A 22443-nucleotide genomic window follows, 5' to 3' on the forward strand; every position below is an offset into this window, starting at 1 on the left:
GCTAAAAGCAAATTGCTTGCTTAGGCTCATCAAGCTTCTCTCCTTTTCTGTAAAATAGGGAGAATCATGCTACCTGGTCATAGTGCTATAGTGATGGCTAAACACATTAATGTGAGTAAAGCTCTTAACATGGTGCTATGATGCCATAAGTAGTATCATTATTATTAATAGGTAATAATAGCATATAACAAGGATAACTCAAATCTAAATTTTCTAAAATTTCTCACCTGTGTTGAAAATTGTTTTGAGTTCAATAAAAGTGCCTCAGAGAGGAAAAACCAATCTTTAAAATCAAGTCTGGATGAGTAATAGGGAAGAAGATAGATGGTTTCTAAAGAAATTAGTAATTTGTTTTTGAGTTTGTGGTTTCATAGCCCTTCGAGCTTTATTTGGGGACTTTATAATTAGTCTAGTAAGGTTAAAGTAGCTGTAAGGGCTCAGATTATATTTCTCCACAGGGCTGAAGTTATACTGGGTTTATATTCCTGCTAATTGCCTCCTCTCCACAAGATCCAGGGAGACAGAAAAAAGAAGAGGGGAATTTCCACATGGCTTTTATTCTTCTCCCCCTTCTAGTTTGGTGCTAAAGTAATTCCGGGTTTTGCACATTAAAAAGACAGAAACCACAATTACTTTTGCACCAACCTAATACTTCAGCCAGTAGCGAACAGTTAGGCACTCTTGTAATTTATCTCTCAATCTGTAGTGGCAAGTACCAGTTTACTCCCTTTAGAGAATCCATTTTTTTTTTTTTCTTTTTTTGAGATGGAGTTTTGCTCTTATTGCCCAGGCTAGAGTGCAATGGTGCGATCTCGGCTCACTGCAACCACTGCCTCTGGGGTTCAAGCGATTCTCCTGCCACAGCCTTCTGAGCTTCTGAGTAGCTGGGGTTACAGGCGTGTGCCACCATGCCTGGCTAATTTTCTTTTTTTTAATCTTTTTTTTAGTAGAGATGGGGTTTCTCCATTTTAGTCAGGCTGGTCTCAACTTCCCGACCTCAGGTGATCCGCCTGAGGAGTGCCAGCGTGAGCCACCGCGACCAGCCCGAGAGTCCTTTCTTAATAAGCACTGTTGCTGCTTCAGAATAGAAGCAAATACAAACAAAAAATGTTGAAAATAGAGTGAGGAGAGAGAACGTAGAGATGGTAGAAAGTATTTTATTTCATTGGCTTCTTAAAATGTATATAAATATTTAGAAAAAATATTTGAGAAAATGAAGAACTTCGTATCAAAGTAAAATTATCTCTGTTCCAAGATTAAACACATTGTAATAGAGATCCCAGTTACCTTGATTTGATTATAAGAGTATATCAAATTATTTATCACATGTACCTGGAGAATATGTATCAAAATAAATTTTAAAAATATTAAAAACAGTATTTTAAAATAGTGTTTAGTATTAATATATGTCTGTGAGATGACCTAGGAGAGAAGAAAATGTAATCTCAAGAGTCTTCTTTAATATTAAATTTAGTAGGATGGACTTAATTTTGACTATAACTATTCACCAATAAGGTATTTCATGAACCCGCATATTAGGGATTTAAAAACCTACATTTATTTTGCAAAAACTTAGGCCTATTGGGAATTTACTCATATAAACCTGAACAATAGTCTTTAATTAATATTTAATTTGAGGATTTGATAACTGTGTCCAAACTAGCCAAAACTGATCATGATTTAACTGCATATATTTGTGGAAGACAGTAGATTTGTGACAGGTATTAAAAATTACCATTGTGTCACAAATGTATCGTATAAATCTTGTAGTATTTGATTTTGTGAAAACGATTTTCTTAGGTACTTAACATGCATTGTTAGAGTAATCAGAATTAATAGAACATTCAAGCTTTATACTTTATAATCCTCTCATCCAATATCTGCCACTTACTTTATGTATGACATCTCTTTAGTTTTATCCCAATCATAAGTACTATGAGAGCAGGCTTTATTACCTTCTGGTTTGCACTGAAGAAAACACTTGAGAGCAGTAAGCACTTACCCAAGGTAACACTGTTTGTAAGTGGTAGAGGGGGAGACAAAATTGGAAATGTCTTGGTCTTTTCTTTACGCAAGGTTGTCTCTCCCAACACAATGAGGAATTCTTTTATAAAATACCACCTTAAGAAGGCAGGATAGTGGTGGGGTTAACTAACTTAAAGACTTTATGAATTTATTTAGTAATAGTAACAAAGTAGTTATATTCAAAGGTTTTAGGTTATCCTGTAGATAATGATAGTAATATAGACATTCTATGAGGAGTGAAACTGATTCCTAATCCCTGAGGATTGTATTGTTAAATTGCTAAATAATAGAAATATAAAGTGCCACACACAAATTTAGTGGATATGCAGCAATTTTTCTCAGCATCTAAAACTAATATGATTTAAAATAGAGAAAGACTACGGGGATCATTAACTGAAATCATTGGCTGAAATCAGGAGACTGATGGTAGAAACAATGTTCTTCTTAAAAAAAATAAGAAAGTAAATCCCATTTCCTGTTTGCCAGAGAAAATGGCTTTTTTCTTGTTATCAAATGCCACCTGGGTGTATAGTTTATCATATTTATCTATTAAATGAACTATATTTCTATTTATTTGCAGGGTGATGGAAATGTTCATTGCTATTAATTAAATACAGAAAATTATGCTATAGATCTTTGAACATGAGTAATGAATGCACGTAGAGTCTGTATCTTCAGCCTACCATGTGCTTACAATTCCAGTCCAGGCAATCTGTGGTCAAGATAGTTCTTTTCCAAAAAATGCTTCTTGGAGGAAGCCTAAAACCTTCCTACAAACATTCACGTCCTATATTAATTTAGTCAGGGCCAATAGTTCTTTCAAATTTAATCCAGTTAAATGAAAACATCTAGCCTTAATAACCCACAGTAACAATGTTTCATTAATAATATTTAATATATTAGTATATATATTAAGTATTGAACACCAAAGAGTAGTATCTTGGTGCTATGTTCTATCCCTGGTTAAGACTGTCTTTTCCTATGTCTCCATCATGTATTTATCTTAACTAGAAGTACAATTTTTCCTTCCATATGAATTAAATAAATATCTTAAGTACAGATGCTTACCCACAATAAGAATTTTTAGTGGGTCAGATTGTCATAAAAAATAGTCAGTCCAACATTATGAAAATGTAAAGAATGATATGGGAGCTGGGCAAGATGACTGACTAGACACAGCCAGGTGGAACAGCTGCCACTGAAGACTGGGATGACTGGCACACTCCTAACAGATCTGTAGAGAAAGGGCACGGAGAGTGGACAGAGGGAAGACACAGAAGCTGGGTGGAAGAGGGAGGAAGCTGGGAATCCTGCACAGGGCTACTTCCCATCAGGACACTCATTCATGGACCCCAGCTCCTGGGGAACAGGTGAGTTGAACTGGCAAGGAGCAACCTGCTTTCACCATGGGTCTCTGGAATCCCGGCAGAAGGAGACCCATCAACCACCACAGCCACTTGATTGGCAGGGAGAGCTGCTTAGATAAATGGTAGGGGCAGCACTTCAGCAAGTGTGGAGCCCAGAGGGTTTGGTGCAGGAGCATCTGTAGTGGAGCATGGCCAGGAATGCCAGTCCCCCTAAGCTCCACTTGCTCCCATAGGAGACTTTAGCCCTAGGGGAACTGTTCCCCTGGGGGAACTTTAGCCCAGCTGTAAACTCTGCAGGGTGGTCTTCCCTATCAGATGGAGCCGGTCTGATCTGAGCTTTCCTTGATCTGCTGGCCTTTCCTAGGGTACCCAGTGCTGCACTGCAAACAGATACAGCCAGGCTGAGGCCCTGGGGGCCCGCATCATAACTCCTGCACTGTTGGACTGTGCCTGACCAGCAGAGCGGCCCTCTGGACATGCAACAGCCGACCTGTTGCTTCCCCCACTGCAGCATCCCCAGGCTCCATGGCCACTCCCTGTATTGCTTTGCCAATGCATGTGTGTGCAGGCAGATCTTGCCTTCCCTGTTCCACCGGTTTTGCATGTGAACTCTGCCATGGCACTGTTGCTGGCGTGTGTGCACTCCACCTCCCCTCCCTCTGCCATACCGCCATTGCAGTCGGAGCCCTGGTAGACATAGAGTCTTCCGGCCCCGCCCCTGCCAGCACCCCAACCCTGTGCCAACACTGCCACTGGAGTGAAACTAGGCACAAAGAAGAGTGGGCCCTCTCCCACCCTGAGCAGCCACCTCCACCTGTGTAAACACGCACAGAGGGCACACACAGTCCTGCACCTGCCAGTGCCTCGCCCCTGTGCTAACACCACCACCAGTCCACCAGTGTGACCCCCACCTTCCTGAGTCATGCTACCTCTGCCACTGCTGTATATACCTGCATGGAGGCTGGTCCCTCAGCACCCACCAGCATCCTGCCATGCTGCCACTGCTGCTGGCATGTGCAAACAAGGACAGATCTTGCTGCTACCACCCTATGAAACACTTTGGCTGGCACTACCCATTGGAGTGCTGTGACCAATGGTCCAGGAACTTAGCTCCCTACATTGCAGTGGGTTCCAAACCTTGAAGAGCCAGAGAACAAAGTCAAGGTCCAATATCAGTCCCTCAGAGTTAGAGCATGTAGTCCAGGAGCTGTGAGTTGAGCCTTGGCCCCTTAAAATCATCCAGAGATGAGGCCAGTTGACTGAGCCAGCCTTATACCACAATAAAACCCTCAAGTGCTTCAAATAGGATAAAAGAAAAATAAACCATTCAAAGGACAGCAATTTCAAAGACTGAAGTAACATCAGCCCACAAAGATGAGAAAGAACCAGTACAAGAACTCTGACAACATAAAAAGCCAGAGTGCCTTCTTTCCTCCAAATGACTGTACTAACCCTGCAGCAAGGGTTCTGAACTGGGCTGAGATGGCTGAAATGACAGAAATAGAATTCAGAATATGAATAGGAACAAAGATCATTGAGATGCAGCAGTAAGCTGAAACCCAACCTAAGGAAGCTAAGAATCACAATGAAATGATACAGGAGTTGACAGGCAAAATAGCCAGTATAGAAAAGAATGTAACTGATCTGATAGAGCTGAAAAAAAATATAAGAATTTCATAATGCAATCACATGTGTTAAAACAGACCAAGCCGAAGAAAGATCTCAGAGCTTGAAGACTGGCTTTCTGAAATCAGACAGTCAGACAAGGATGAGAAAAAATAATGAAAAGGAATGAACAAAACCCCTGAAAAATATGGGATTATGTAAAGAGACAAAATCTATGACTCACTGGTGTTGCTGAAAGAGATGGGGAGAATGGAAACAACCTGAAAAACATATTTCAGGATATCATCCCTGAGAACTTCCCTAACCTAGCTAGAGAGGCCAACATTCAAATTTAGGAAATACAGAGAACCCCAGTATGATACTTCACAAGAAGATCATCCCCCAGATACATAATCATCAGATTCTCCAAGGTTGAAATGAAAGGAAAATGTTAAAAGCAGCTAGAGAGAAAGGTCAGGTCACCCAGAAAGGGAAGCCTATCAGCCTAACAGCAGACCTTTCAGCAGAAACCATACATGCCAGAAGAGACTGGGGGCCAATGTTCAACATTCTTAAAGGAAAGAAATTTCAACCAAGAATTTCATATCCAGTCAAACTAAGCTTTGTAAGCAAAGGAGAAATAATATCCTTTTCAGACAAGCAAATGCTGAGGGAGTTAATTACTATCAGACCTGCCTTACAAGAGCTCCTAAAGGAAACACTAAATATGGAAAGGAAGGACCATTACCAGCCACTACAAAAACATGCTATGTACACAGACCAGTGACACTTTAAAACCACCACACAAACAACTCTGCATAAAAACCAGCTAACATCATGAAGACAGTATGAAATCCACATATATCAACACTAATCTTGAATGTAAACAGGCTAAATGTCTCAATGAAAAGGAACAGAGTGGCAGGCTAAAGAACAAAGACTCAATGGTAAGCTGTCTTTAAGAGACTCATCTTTTAAGCAGTAGTACACATAGGCTCAAAATAAAGAGATAAAGAAAAAATCTACCAAGCAAATGGAAAACAGAAAAAAGCATGAGTTGCAATCCTAATTTTGGACAAAACAGAATTTAAGCCAACAAATATCAAAAAAAGACAAAGAAGGACATTATGTAAAGGTAAAAGGTTCAATTCAACAAGAAGACCTAACTATTCTAAATATATATGCATCCAACACAGGAGCAACCAGATCCATAAAGCAAGTTCTCAGAGACCTTTGAAAAGACTTAGATCCCCATGCAATAATAGTGGGAGACTTTAACACCCCACTGACAGTATTAGACACATCATTGAGGCAGAAAACTAACAAAGATATTCAGGACCTGAACTCAGTACTGGATCAAATGGACCTGATAGACATCTACAGAACTCACCACCCAAAACAACAGAATATACATTCTTCTCATCACCACATGGCACATACTCTAACATTGACCACACAGTTGGACATAAAACAATCTTCAGCAAATGCAAAATAATTTAATTCATACCAAACACTCTCTTGGACTACAGCAAAATAAAATTAGCAATCAAGGCTAAGAAAATTGCTCAAAACCATATAATTGCATTGAAATTAAATAACCTGCTCCTGCACAGCTTTTGGGTAAATAATGAAATTAAGGCAGCAGTCAAGAAGTTCTTTGAAACTAATGAGAACGAAGATACAAATATGAGAATCTCTAGGACACAGCTAAGGCAGTATTAAGGGGAAATTTGTTGCGTTAAACACCCATATCAAAAAGAAATATCTCAATTTAACAACCTAATATCACAACTAAAAGATAACGAATAGAAAACTAACCTCAAAGTTAGCAGAAGACAAGAAATAACCAAAATCAGAGCTGAACTGAAGGAGATTGAGACATGCAAAATCATGCAAAGATCAACAAATCCTGGAACTAGTTTTTTGAAAAAATTAGTAAAATAGATAGACTGCTAGCTAGACTAATAAAAGAGAAAAGAGAAAAGATTCAGATAAACACAATTAGAAAAAACAAAGGGGATATTACCACTGACCCCACAGAATACAAGTAACCATCAGAGAATATTATAAACACCTCTATGCACAAAAACTAGAACATTTAGAAGAAATGGTAAGTTCCTGGACACACACACACCTTCCCAAGAATGAACACAGAAGAAATTGCATTCCTGAACAGACCAAAAATGAGCACCAAAATTGAATCAGTAATAAATAGCCTACCAAACAAAAAAAAAAGCCCAGGACCAGATAGATTCATAGTCAAATTCTACTAGATGTACAAAAAAAAAAAAAAAAAAAAAGCTGGTACCATTCCTACCGAAACTATTCCAAAAAATTGAAGAGGAGAGACTCCTTTCTAACTCATTAAATGAGGCCAGCATCATAAACTAAAACCTGGCAGAGGTACAACAAGAAAAGAAAACTGTATGCCAACATCCTTGATGAACATTGATGCAAAAATTCTCAACAAAATGCTTGCAAACTGAATCCAGCAGCACATTGGAAAGCTTATCCACTATGATCAAGCAGACTTTATCTTTGCCATGCAAGGTTATTTCAACATATGCAAAGCAATATGTGATTCATCGCATAAACAGAACTAAAGACAAAAACCACATGATTATCTCAATAGATGCAGAAAAGGCTTTTAATAAAATTCAACACCCCTTCATGTTAAAAACTCTCAATAAACCTGGCATTGAAGAAACATACCTCAAAATAATAAGAATCATCTATGACAAATGCACAGCTAACATTATGCTGGATGGGCAAAAGCTGGAAGCATTACCCTTGAAAACCAGCATAAGACAAGGATGCCTCTCTCACCACTTCTATTCGACATAGTATTGGAAGTCCTGGCCAGAGCAATCAAGCAAGAGAAAGAAACAAAGGGCACCCAAATAGGAAGAGAGGGAGTCAAACTGTCCTTGTTTGCAGACAATATGATTCTACACCTAGAAAACCCCATAGTCTTGTACCCAAAGCTCCTTAAGCTGATACATAACTTCAGCAAAGTAATTGATCATCTTTTGATGATGCTAGGTGATTATATCTGTAAGATCCTCAGATCCTCTGACATCAGTTGGATATCCAACAATTCAATTCAGTTCTGACAACAGCTTACCAGAGTTAGCATCAGTCTCCACAGTTTTTAAGACTGAGTCCCACAAGACTTCCCACACCTCAGATGCCAGCCAAAAATGAGATGCCCAGACCACGACGCACACTTCTGCTTGGGCAAACTACAAGCTAAGGGTTCCCATGACCCATCCTCTCAGATTCAATATTTTACTAGAACGGTTTACAGAACTCAGGAAAACACTTTACTTACTTTTACCAGTTTATTGTAAAGGATATAACTCATGAACAGCCTAATGAAAGAGACATAAGGCAAATAATTGTGGATTTTAAAAAATAATGATGTGGTATAATAAAATACATATATATTTGGTTTTTGTCCCTAGTTCCTGGCATAGAGCTCCTAAACTTGAAATTTTCTGAGTGATAGGGGTGTCGTTTGTTAGTCATAACAAGCCCCTTCTGACCACATCAGAGTTTATGCTAATAAGATGACACAGGCTGGGATCCCTAAATAGCTTTCAGCATTGGGGTCTGGTCACCACAAAGACACACAAATGATTAGAGAATGGGAACTTTCAGCCCTACTTTTCCCTGCCCCCTTTGCCAGGGAGGGGAGAGAGGGACTGGAAACTGGGTTATAAAAACTCTTGAACAAGATTTGAAGAGCTTCTGTGGGTGAACACATTGATTTCCTGGGAAGGTGGTATGGCAGGATAGAGCATAAAAGCTCCACACTCCCCATTTCTTTTTATGTCTCCTTTCTGCTCCTTATGCTGCTCCCTTTTAGAAACTCCTAAGTTGTTTCTGTTAGCTAGGAGACTTCCTCTCCTTTCATTCTCTCCTGGACCTACTCTACACAGACATTTTTGTCCCTACCTCTATCCTACTTCACTTTTTCTTTCTCAATCTTATTGTTGTATTGTAAACAATGGGTTCACGCCATTGTCCTGCCACACTGACAGATGATAGAAAATTCAAGTAGGATCTAAACATAAGAATTTTTAACATATTTATAATAAAAACATTGGTCACAAAGGGTTTTATTATATTTAAACTTTTTAAGGGCTATCATTTCTTATTTTAAAATTCCTTGTAAATTATTGCCTTGAATCAACTAGTTAGCTTTTATAATAAAAGATTAAAATATATTAAAACCAATAGATAAGATTTTTAATAGGCATTGTGACACAAGAAAGAAAATGGACCTTGTTTGCAAATATTTTCCTAAGTAATCCTTAGCAAGTCAATTAACTTTTCTAGGCTTTATTGCTTCTTTTATCTACAAAATATGTTTTACTAGATAAGCTCTAATTTCTCTTATAAATTCTAAGTATATTACCTTTTTTGATGATGACTTAAGTTTTTAAATATTAAAATATCACCAAAGTCATTTCTTAGGTTTCATAACCTTGTAACCAGTGACCTAAAATTGTAGCTTTAGTAGTGGAACGAGCAGTGATGGCTACAATAAAGAAGAGGTCAACCTAGAAGACAAACTTTCCTTAAAGAAAAAAAAATTTTTTTTAAGTTCAGGGGTACATGTGTAAGTTTGTTACATAGGTAACATTGTGTCATTAGGGGTTTCTTGTTCAGATTATTTCATCACCCAGGTATTGAGCCTAGTTCCCATTAGTTATTTTTCCTGATCCTCTCCCTCCTCCCACCCTCAAGTAGGCCCCTGTGTCTGTTGTTCCCCTCTATATGTCCATGTGTTCTCATCATTTAGCTCTCACTTACAAGTGAGAACATGTGGTATTTGGTTTTCTGTTCCTGTGTGAGTATGCTAAGGATAATGATTTCTAGCTCCATCCATGTCCCTATAAAGGACATGATCTCATTCTTTTTTATGGCTGCATAGTATTCCATGGTGTATGTACAGCACCACATTTTCTTTATCCAGTCTATCACTGATGGGCATTTAGGTTGATTTCAGGTCATTTCTATTGTGAATAGTGCTGCAATGAACATATGCATGCATTTGTCTTTATAACAGAATGATTTCTATTCCTTTGGGTATATACCCAGTAATGGGATTGCTACATCGAATGGTATTTCTGTCTCTAGGTCTTTGAGGAATCACCACACTGTCTTCCACAATGGTTGAACTGATTTAAACTCCCATCAATAGTGTATAAGCATTTCTTTTTCTCCACAACCTCATCAGCATCTGTTATTTTTTGACTTTTTCAAAATAGCCATTCTGTCTGGTGTGAGATGGCATCTCATTGTGGTTTTGAATTGTATTTCTCTAATGATCAGTAATGTTGAGATTTTTTTCATATGCTTGTTGGCTGCATGTATGTCCTCTTTTGAAAAGTTTCTTTTCATATCCCTCGTGCACTTTTTAATGAGGTTGTTTGTTTTTTTCTTGTAAATTTGTTTAAGTTCCTATACATGCTGGATATTTGACCTTTGTTGGATGCAGAGTTTGCAGAAATGTTCTCCCATTCTGTAGGTTGTGTTTACACTGTTGATAGTTTCTTTTTATGTGCAGAGAAGCTCTTTTGTTTAATTAGATCTCATTTGTCAATTTTTGTTATTTTTGCAATTGCTTTTTGTGTCTTCATTATGACATCGTTGCCTGTGCCTGTACTAAATCATGTTGCCTAGGTTGTCTTCTATGGTTTTTATAGTTTTGGGTTTTACATTTAAGTTTTTAATCCATAGACACATAGACCAATGGAATAAAATAGAGAACCCAGAAATAAGAACTGCACACCTACAACTATTTGATCTTCGAAAAACCTGACAAAAACGAGCAATGGGGAAAGGATTCCCTATTCAATAAATGGTGCTGGGATAACTGGCTAGCCATATGCAGAACACTAAAACTGGACCCCCTTTCCTTACACCATATAGAATTTTTCTTTGACTATAGAATATAGGACTTTTTGCCAGTGAGGGTTCATTTCTAATTTGTAAAATGCAAGTACTTACTGGGGGACACGCAGGACTTTTCTTTTGGTATTCCATCTTTCATCAGTCAGCTTAAGTGTCATTGAAAAGCATCCCTGAATATGTAAAAAGACAAGACTATTTCCTAGTGAAAATGGCATTTAGAAGTATCTAGGAAAGGAGAACTATTTATTCTTAGTTGAGAATGGTAATGAAATCAGAATTTGAATTTTAAAGAATCTCCATTGTGGCCCCTATATTTTGAGATGTGACAAACAGTTTGAAAAAGAGTTACTTTGCTACTGTGCATCATAAAAATATTTTAATATTGTACCAAAAAACTTTAGCTGAAACCTAATGTCATATTTTTCTTGAAATGTAAAAGATGAAGATCCCCAGACTATGAAAAGCATCTAATTTTATAACAGAATAAAAAGACTTTTGTGGATTAGAGGTATCTTTTTTCTGTTTATTTTTCATAATAATAAAAGTAATATATGTGCATTGTAATATTTTGGAAAACATTTAAACTTGGAACGATATCTTAGAATTTTAAGGATTATTATAAGCAGTTTTCTTTTACTAAAGTAATAGTCTTTCAATGCTAAAATAGGAATAACAACTCAATATGTCACAAAAATGGAAAAGATAATAAATCTTTACCTAGGTCCTTCAAGAAAAATGTTTCAATAGTGTATAACTTTAAATTTATTAGATTAAAAAATCAACTATGTCTAGAGAATTTTTAGGAATCTTCTCATCATTTTAAAATAAGGCTAAGAAAAATATACATTAAAAAATGAAATAAACAATGCCTATCTCAATGTAAAATTATTTTATTTAACACCATATAATGTGTATAACATCTGGTAATAAATACCTGAAGATATATGACACATTATATGCAACTTATGCTTTACCAATTGTTTTATAACTATTTTATTTAGGGCCCCAAAGGAGATCCAGGATTTTCCCCAGGTCAAGCTGTTCCTGGAGAAAAGGTAATTATTTGACCATGAAATGAAATTATGGTAATATATTTCAAGCATTTTAAAATGTAGATTTTACTGTAACAGACAGGAAGAAAAAAATGAGAATTATTGGATTTTAATGAAAGAAGAACTATTTGAAGAATTATATAAATTTTATCACCCGTTTCACTTATTGATTTAAGTCTTAACATTACTTTTATTAAATGTCTACAGTGGCCTGCCACTGTACTATCTGCCAATGAGGAGTGGATGGGGTAAAAAATTAGAACAGGATGTGGTCCTAATTGCAAAGATTTTTCTGTTAATACATATGCACACAATAATATATAAATTGTAATGCCAATTTACATCTTTTTAGAATAGTTTCACATACTTTATGATGTTTAATTACCAGGGTAACTCTCTGTGAGAGAAGCACTCATCATTATCTTGTTTTCCCATTAAGAAAACAGAATTCATAGATTGTAACGGACTTATCACATGGATAGTAAATGGCAGAGTTGATGATATATCCAAATTTTTAGACTTCTCATCCAGTATGCTTTTCATTTCATCACAATGCTGTCAATACAAACATATACATATTTAAGTAAAAACTAGTTTTAAAGCAAAGATAACTACAAAAACTTTATCGGGAGAAGAATACTGTTTTCTAGTGAGGATAAATACAAATGGAGTCTTAGGAGGACATCTGGGAAGTTTGGTTTAGACAGGCACTTTATAAATGTAATATAATTATAGGATGTGTTTGTTTATGTAGTATACATTCACAAACTTTAAAAATCCCTGAACAATTTTGGTGGTTCCAAAATTGATCTGATCTTATTGGCTTACAGAAACTATCATAAAGTTTGAAATCTGTCTTTTTATTGGCTTACAGAAACAATTATAAACTTTAAAAAATCACATAATTACTCTACAGATACTATATGAAATAGTAAATCATCAAAAAATTATTTCATTTTGTTTTTAAAATTTTTACTTTTATGCAATAGTTACACATATTTTGGGAGTACATACTCAACATTTTTTAAATCTAAAATTTTAGTAATTTTATTATTGTGGTGGAACTGAGTTCGCTGAGTCAGAAGATTATTAGTATAAACATAGTACTTTCATTACTGTCTTAATTATTGCAAGGACAAAATTCTGCAATTTGAGAAACACAGGTGCCATATTTAAAAATATCTAAATATAATACATTTGATTTCTTAACTTAAAATTTAGAAATTAGAGGCCCACTCAGTTTTGGTGACTATTTCAAGTAAAACCCCTAAACATTCATATTTAAATCAAATGCTTGGTTTTATCTTTCCCTGTGGCTTCTCTGAGCAAAATATAGGGTGATTCAATATGGGAGTTCAGATTTGGAAGCATGTTAGTCTTTTTTTACTTTTTGAGTTACTTGTATACTAACTGTGGTTAAAACTGTAACAGAAACATAGTAAGATATAAAATTTAATAGTATGTTGCCATAGAACTTTAGTAAAATCCAACTTTTAAAATTAATAGAGGTATTCCTAAAATTGTAAAATTTAAAAATGATCTTTAGAAATTGTACTTATATTAAATTGGATTCAAATATACTGAGGAAACAGGAAACTGGTTATACACATAAATCTGAATACAAACGAAATACAAACATTAACTTGGTGGAAGTAGAAGGGGATTGGCAAACAATTTTATTTTAACCATTTAGCCATTTTTAACAATAAATATATAGTCAATGGTGAAAGAGAAAAAGAAATGCAGGATTCAGTACTTCACCATGTAATATCCACTAAGTAACATCTGTAATAGACCATACACAAAGATTTAAGCCATTTTGGGGCTTAAAAAGAGCATGCATAGATAGTTTTTAAATGGTGTAAGTTTTTCCTTTCCCATGAGACAGGTGAGATGACATCGAAATCATCATCATCACCATCATCATTATCAACCTCATTTTCCAGATGGAGGAATTTGAGGAGAAATTAAATGATTCCTTCATGACTAAAGCTATTGTAAGAGGACCAGCCTCTTGTCTCCTCTTTCCTCGTGCAGTTTTCTCTTCCTTCTATCAGAGTAATAAATGTAAAAAAGGTAGCGCTAATCGGTAACGCCTAGTCTATTCGAGCCAAGCACATGATGGACTTACCAATCAATTTTCTCTCATTACTCCGGGGTGAGGGACGTTCTGTGGAGGTGGCACGCAGGATGGAAGGCACCGGCTCAGCTCCGGAAGCGGAAGTGCCTCCTGTGCGTCACGTGACCCTAGCTGGTCCCACCACAGCCCGTGAGATTCTCTCTGGGAATCCTACCAGGCTGCAGGTCCTCACAGAAACGGAGTAGGGGTGACACCTCAACAGCTGCTTCACAATGCACTTGTAGATTTTTTAGGGAAACTACTTTCAATTTTCTTTTCTTTTTTTTTTTATTTTCTGAGACAGAGTCAGAGTTTCACTCTTGTTGCCCAGGCTGGAGTGCAGTGGCGAGATCTTGGTTCACTGCAACCTCCGCCTCCTGGGTTCAAGTGATTCTCCTGCCTCAGCCTCCTGAGTAGCTGGGATTACAGGTGCCCGCCACCATGTCCAGCTAGTTTTTTTTTGTATTTTTAGTAGAGACGGATTTCACCATGTTGGACAGACTGGTTTTGAACTCCTGGCCTCAAGTAATCCACCTGTCTCGGCCTCGCAAAGTGCTAGGATTACAGGCATGAGCCACCGTGCCCAGCCCTACTTTCAATTTTTAAAACACGATAGACCTTGGACTGAGGCGAAGTTTGATAGCAAGAGCCTTATTACAGAAAAGAACAGAGAAAACAGAGCAAGGATATGGAGGTGGGGAAATACAGTCCAGTTATTAAGCCCTGGAAGAGATAAGGAAGGGCGGGAAGCCTCAGAAACGGGCTCAAAGATTGTGAAGACTGGAAATGATTGTAATAAGAGCTGATGTCTAAGATTAAAGGGAGCTTTAATTTTCAAGAGAATTCTAATTTTCAATTCTCTTTCATGACATTAAACTTCTGTGTTTTGTTTATAGGGTGATCAAGGCCTTTCTGGATTAATGGGCCCCCCTGGTATGCAAGGTGATAAGGTAAGATGGAATTTTACTTGTTTTCTTTTCTGTTTTTCTTTTTTTCTTTTGTCTTTTTCTTCAGGGATCCTTGTTCTGAAACATAATTGGATGATATATGGATCTTGGAGGTCTTCAGTCACTATGATCTTGTTTTGAAGTTGAGCCTAAAACTAATGTTTTAAAATTCCTTTTCTCAGCAAAAGAAAATTAGGATGCCATCATCATCCCGGAAAGTGGTGCCCACAAAAGGCAGAATCTTGAGAAAATAAAAGAAGACCCTTCAATTAATGATGGGCACAGAATTCACATGCAAGAGAAAGTCAGTCACTGATAGAATATTGAAGCGTTCCTTTTTTAAACTATATTAGGGAAACGACCTACTTCTGAGACCTTGAAGTCACTTTATAACTTTTATATGCCCAAAGTGAGGTTTACCTGCTTATAGGTAATACATATGGATTTGTTAAGAGTTTCTCATTTTACTGGGAAATAATAATCTCTGTCTTGAGGTGTATACAGATATGAGGTGTGAAGGGTAGGATGGAAGTGAGGATTGGGGATGGCTAGTAAAAAACAGTAGTCATGTTCATATGACTAAGGTTTTTGTGAGGTAGAAAGGAGTACTGACACAGCTGCAATAATTATTTTATAAAATATATCTTGTAGTTTACTGGATGAAAGAGGTATAACTTCTTTTCTATCTGGTCAGCTTGTTTTTTCCCAAACACTAAGTTACTGATTTTCTACAGGGAATGAGGAAAACAAAAAATTTCTTCTTAAGGTGTTAAGAGTACCAAAATATTGTAGGGCAGTATTTGACTTGATATGGATGTCTAAATACATACAATAATGAGCTGTGTTGTTGTCTTAGTGTTCCATATCCCTTTCCTCTTGGGAGACTTATGTTGCAAGTGGTGTTCAGGCTCTGGTTGCTTGGTTCAAATCCCAACTGCCATTTTGTAGGTTCCATCAACTTTGGACAGATTGGTTAACTTCCAAGCTTCAGTTGCCTCATTTGTAAATTGTAAGGATAATACTATCCACTTCATAGGGAGTTTGGGGGAAGATAGAATGAGACAATCCTTGCAACAACGTGTCACATAAATAGCCCTTAATAAATGTAAACCATCACCTATTTATATGGTTTTGGAAATAATCCTGACCTCTTTTGCTTTCCTTCATGGCCCCTATTATAGGGCTGAATTGTGCAATGATGAAAAAGTACTCATGAGAGTATTTTGTCTTCAATGACCACACCATTATTTTAATGTTCTTCAGACTAGTCTTCATCCTAGACCTTAGTTAGAATTTGGTAACTCCCTTGAGATTGTTGGCTGCCCCTCAAGGAGACATGAAACTGCAGAGTGATCATTTCTGACAGAATTGATCTTGATACACAGGCATGAATCTGTTTATTTAATGCTACTGAGTATACATATGACTACTCATATCTCTTAGGTGATTGTACTGACATATATCATCAAACAAGACCCCATAATATGGATATGCTCTCAATTACTTTAGTTGATATTAAATATACAGTTATTGCATCCTATGCAGTGATACTGTATATGACAGAAGAATAATCATTACTTTCTGTAGTTAAATGATGTCTGTGGTTCCTGAAATTAGCACTCCAGAAAGGGACACACTAAGTAAATGTTGAGTAGTTTTTGTGTAGAAGAGTATATAACATGCAATCTCTGGGAATACATATTATTCATAGACCAAAGAAAAAAATACTTTGATTTTAACCGTTAGAGCAGATTATTGTTTTAACTTTGAAGTTATACTTGTTTAAAGCAGAATTACTAACTTTCAGAGACCTGTGTACATGTTATATGGCCCATCAGTATTTTAAACTATTAAGAATATATTCTTTTTGGTCTGTGTAATATTATTTTGCATTCTTCTTTTCTAGTAAAGTCATAAAACAGCATTATTTTAAACATACTGGGCCATTAATTATCTTTCACAGATTTCTTGTTTCTCTTATATGATTTTTTAAAACCTTTCAATCTGGCTTTTATTATTAGCTGATAGAAGTAGACCCTATAGAAGTCGGTGATCTTGGTGTATTATCAATTAGGAGCTATTGCACAATCTTCTCAAGCTAAAATTTAGTTGAAAGTATTTAGAAAGTGACTTACTTTCTGATAAAAGAAGAATCCCTGGTTCACTGTGATTTGACAGTAGTTCAGAATAGTGTTGAAATATTTGAGATTATTTTGTAATATTTCTTGGAATATTTTCCTCCTTTTCAGAGTGTTTCTATTAATGGAAACTGTGTACAGATTTTTGAAAACCAAGTATAACTAGGAAAAGGATACAATGACTCAATTTAAGCCTAGACTAATTCTCCACCTAGCGGGCTTGGGACAAGTTTGTATCGTACTCCTTGTGGTGTGTCTTACTTTAATATGAGTATACAATAGAAATACATTCAAAATGAACTTGATATACTTTTCCGATGGTTTGTATGGAAAAGGGAAAGGACAAGACTCATTATTACGTAGAATGTTCAGGTAAAGAGCTATTTTTTTTATTGAATTTGGTTCAATTTGAACTAATGTGGTTCATTTTTGGACACTTAAGGCACTCACAGAATTGCTTCCTGCAAACAGGATCCATGCTAAGATAACCTAGAATAGTGGCTCCTATTAGCTGTAACCTAGGGACTCCTATTCCTTCATCCTTGCAGTTCTCCCCGAAAGTGCTGAATGAATTCTTAAGATCAATACAAAGATTTAAGTTATTCATTTTCTAAGTGAGAAAACAAACATAAACCCAGAGTGGTTAAAATAATTCTTCAGGGTCACTTTGAGAGTGATGGCAGGATACTGAAATTGCTGTGCTTTTAACTATTCAGTTCATATTATGAGAGATGAAAGGGTACTTAGGTTTTGGTTAATACGAAGTAATTATATCTTTTTATCTGTTAAACTATTTTATGAATTACTATTGTAACTATTACTACTAAGATTTAAAGTAGCTATTTTATTGTGTACAGTGTTCTAATCTGTCTGCTGAGCAGTCTCTTTTAATCTTTAAGACAACTCATTGAAGCCAGGAGCAGTGGCACACACCTATAGTTCTAGCTATTTAGGTGGCAAAGGCAGGAGAATTGCTTGAGCCCAGGAACTCCAGGTTGTGATGTAGCATGATCCTGCCTATGAATAGCCACTGCACTCCAGCCTGGGCAACATAGTGAGATCTTGTCACTTAAACAAACGACAACAACAAAACAACCCATTGAGACAGATACTATGTTTGGTATGTCATAAATAAGTTAATTGAGGTGTATGAGGGTTAAGTCACACTTTCAAGGCCATACAACTATTATTTGGAAGATTTATAACTCAAATCCAGGCCTGTTTGACACATATGACTGTGCTCTTAATAATTTGGATACTGCTTCTTTATTAATTAATTTATTATTTAGCACCCATAATGCAACTATTTGTTCCCTTAATGGTGTCCCATAAATTCTGTAGGCTTACTTTTTTTGGGGGGGTGGGGAGGTCTGTCTCTATTATTTCAAATGACTTTTAAGTTCAGAAGTTCTTTCTTCTGCTTGGTCTAATCTACTGTTGAGGCTCTTGATTGTATTTTTTTATTTCATTCATGGAATTCTTTAGCTGTCAAATTTCTGTTTGGTTCTTTATTGTGATATCTATTTCTATGGAATTTCTCATTCAAATCATGAATTGTTTTCCTAATTTTGTTGACTTGTCTATCTATATTCTCTCATTTCTCACAGAGTTTCCTTAAGATTATTATTTTGAATTCTTTTTTTCTGGCATTTTGTGTATTTCCTTATGATTGATACCTGTTACTGGAAAATTATTCTATTCCTTTGGAGGTGTGGTGTGTCCTTGCTTTTTCATGTTTGATGTGTTCCTACAATGATTTCTACACATCTGGTGGAAAAATTACCTCTTCTAATTTTATGGAGTAGGTTTCCTAGGGAAAGACTTTTTCATATGAACTGGTCTTGGGGTGTTGTTTTGGTGGGATATATTGGCTTTGGTTCTAGATGGAAACAGTAATGTAGTCTCCATGTAGTTTCTTCAGTTGTAATCCATGCTAGTGACATTTGAGTGTCTCGGTAGCCTAGGCCGAGAGAGTTTGCGATGGTGGTGGTGAGGCTTTGTCAGGGGTGGGCTTGCCAGGCTGTTTCTCAGGTCAGGGGCATGTGCATGCACATGGTAAGTCAGCCAACTTAGGGCTGGGTTTGGGGCTATGGGTCTCTTACTCTGGCTGGAAGCATGTTAAGTCAATATCTGTTAGATACTGGTATTTAAGTACATCTGACTATCTCTAACATGTTGCAAGAGGAAGTAAAATACTGTTTTTCATGAAAGCCAAGGGAACAAATATAGTTTTGGATGACAGATAACAATGACTTCATTATTCTTTTTCTCTGGAAAGTACCTGTAAATATTAAAATATTTCTAATATAAACCAAACTCAAGTAATCCTTAAAGCTAAAATGTCTGCAAGAAAGTTATGTGAAATACACTAATGACTGATAAAAACTGTTGAGGTAAATAAATAGAAGATTAACGTAAAAAAAAGTCTTGAAAATTGAAAGTGAAGTTGAGATAGAGAAGGCAAGCAAATTAGCAGCAGTATTCTCTTCAGTCTTTAATAGATTTTTTGGTTTGCTTCTTTCTTCTTCCCGTTTTTCCATCCATTTCCACTTTTTGAAACCAGTATTAACATTTTTAATGAGCAATATGTTTTCCCTAGATTGACTGGTTATATTGTCTTAACTAAGCAACTTTCATGTAACTCTTATTTTCCTAGGAACTGAAGTGTAGTTTTACTTCTTACTGAGTGTCTGAATTTTTGCCAAAAAAACAGATAAGTTTGATCCAGAGTGCATGCTTGATTGGATGGAAGACAAGAGTCCTAATTCTGAGTTTGGAATCAAGATAGATTTTTACGTTTTTTAATATAGCCAATCAGTTGCTACATTGGAATGGAAAGCCTTCTATTTATAATTATCAGAACATTAGCAATCCAATCAATTGAAACAGTTTTTCTAAGTTCGAGACGATAAGCCATATTGAAGTAGCTAAGCACCCCTTACCACAACTCAGAGCAGTTGTGAAATATGATGCACACATTTTAAAACAGATTTTTGTAAATAATATATGACAATATTTTTCTGGATATTGAAAAATCCTCTCAGTTTAGTGATAACTATAAATCCATGTGAATTTTTATTTTACTTTGAGAGAATTTGTTCAATTATTTTTTAAAAGAATCTTTTCATCGCATATGAGGCACACAGTAAATATCTGTATAAAGTTGGGCAGGAATAAAGAACCAAAAGCATCGGGTGGAATGCACTGTGACTTATCAGTCACCCCCAAAGTGTGCAGCTCTTCATAAACTTTTTAAAGCAAGGATAGTACTAAGGAGCTATATTAATACTGAATATAGATAATCACAATGACCAAAAAAAAAAAAAAAAAAAATCAGAGTTGGCATAAAAATCAGTGCCTGAAGAAAGATAATGGAGAATTCTACTGCTCTATAGCCAACTCTATAGATCATCTCTCACTGGCTTCTTATTCCTATAAAAATCTGCAGAGCTGTGTTTTACTTTGAGTTGCTTCCCAATTCAAGTGTAGTACTGAGTCTAATACAAATGCTGCTGCTTGGAAGTTGTGCTGCCACCACTGTTACCATCTCTGCAATCCCACTAATTCCACTAATGGTAGGGGAAGCTGAGAACAAGGTATCACAGTACTGAACTCTCCAACAGGCAAGCCAGTGGTTGCCAAAGTGGCGTAGTTTTGGGGACTTTGAAAACTTCCTTGCGTCCAAAGATATTTCCCTCAGTCTGGCTCATATGATTGAAATTCCAACATTAATGACAAATTCATTTGGCTAAAAGTATTTCAGTTTCCAGAAGTCTTTGTAAATATTTCTGTGTCCTCAGAATAAGCTGTGATCTGTGATTTAGCATCATTTTAAGAATTCATCTATCATACTGTTTTTCTATGTGAGAGCTGGTTGAGAGGTACTAGGGATCGATGGGACCACAGAAAAAGCCAAGTACTACTTAAAAGAGATTAGCAAGTGAATATTGTGAGGAGTTTGGGACTAACATTGGCATGAGTCTGTTGTATGCCTTAGGGAAGTATGTTCTAAGTGAGAAGGTGGGTAGAATAGAGAGGTTTGTGTTATATTCGTCCTATAATTTAAGTCTCCCAAAGTTCTACAGCTATCTGGGATTATTCTTTTATTTAATATTTTTTTAAAAAAATAATTAAAATCTTTATTCTTAAAACATTAGGAACTTTAAGGCCTTACCCCAAGAAGTGCTTACATTATTCTGGTTGTTGATTTTCATCTTGTTCTGAATTCTTGCTTAGGGATTCTTTTTTGATAACTATACTATCCTATTTTATCACTATTTCTCAATTTTGCCATAGTTTTCTCTGGTTATTTTGGCCAAACCATGGTCATAGGCCTTTGTTGTATTCCTCAAGGCATTGCTCACATGAGTCCTGTAATATTTGACGAACTTTAGTAGAGAGTTATAATTACCTAATCTGTAGAATAAGGATATTACGTTGTAGAGAAAGAAAATTTAATGTTGGCTTTTAGACAACAATGCAGTAACAGTGGCTAAGGGAAAAATATATGGATTTAGGAAATATAGTATAAGTTGCTTAAGTGTAATGTAAGGACTACATTTCATTCACTGTGGTATTGCAGTTCAGTGTCTGGCACATAACAAGCACATATTATGACTGAATGAATGATAACGCTGCTCTTAGATTCAATTGACTGTGCCCCTTCACCTTGCTTGCTTGTCAAAGCACCACCTCCTCTCCGCTGTCTTATTTTCACTGAGTTCTTTGGCTCCAACCACCCATCATTTTATTTCAGGTTAGCTAAGTAGAACTAGTTAACCTGTTACTCATCACTCAGTGATGTTGCCTTTTACAGGATTATGCACGATGGTTAGCTCACCTTTGCCTCAGCTTCCCGAGACTAGACAGAGGCAAAAGATCCAGGAAAATTGCCTCAAGCAGAAGAGCAGTTTTTTTCCTTGATAAATTCTGTAACTAACCCTAAAATTCTGCAGCTGTTTTAGTCACATCTTTTTGTCCTGCAATTTGTTCAGCAAACCACTGTTATGTAAATGATATACATATATGTTATCCAGTTGATATGTATATCAACTATATGTGATGTATATAGTTCCTGCCTTCAAGTAGCTTACTGTCTTGAAAAGAAAACAGTTACAGACTGAGCATCCTAAATCTAAAAATTTGAAATCTGGAGTGCTCCAAAATCCGAATTATTTTGAGCGCCTACATGATGTTCAAAGGAAATGCTCATTGGAGCATTTAAGATTTCAGATTTTCAGATTTGGGAGACTCAAGTGGTGTAATGCA

The 22443-nt window shown here is 36.2% G+C and overlaps 1 protein-coding gene across 1 annotated transcript in view; it reads left to right on the plus strand.

Moving 5' to 3' along the window:
* Positions 1 to 22443, plus strand: part of COL24A1 (collagen, type XXIV, alpha 1) — a 438816-nt gene that overhangs the window by 40295 nt on the left and 376078 nt on the right. Inside the window, exons 6-7 of the mRNA XM_011982146.1 lie at positions 11921 to 11974; positions 14987 to 15040. Coding sequence (XP_011837536.1) covers positions 11921 to 11974; positions 14987 to 15040 — 108 coding nt within the window. The remainder of the gene's footprint in view (positions 1 to 11920; positions 11975 to 14986; positions 15041 to 22443) is intronic.

The sequence above is a fragment of the Mandrillus leucophaeus genome, unplaced genomic scaffold, assembly GCF_000951045.1.
Source record: "Mandrillus leucophaeus isolate KB7577 unplaced genomic scaffold, Mleu.le_1.0 Scaffold235, whole genome shotgun sequence".
NCBI classification, from domain to species: domain Eukaryota; kingdom Metazoa; phylum Chordata; class Mammalia; order Primates; family Cercopithecidae; genus Mandrillus; species Mandrillus leucophaeus.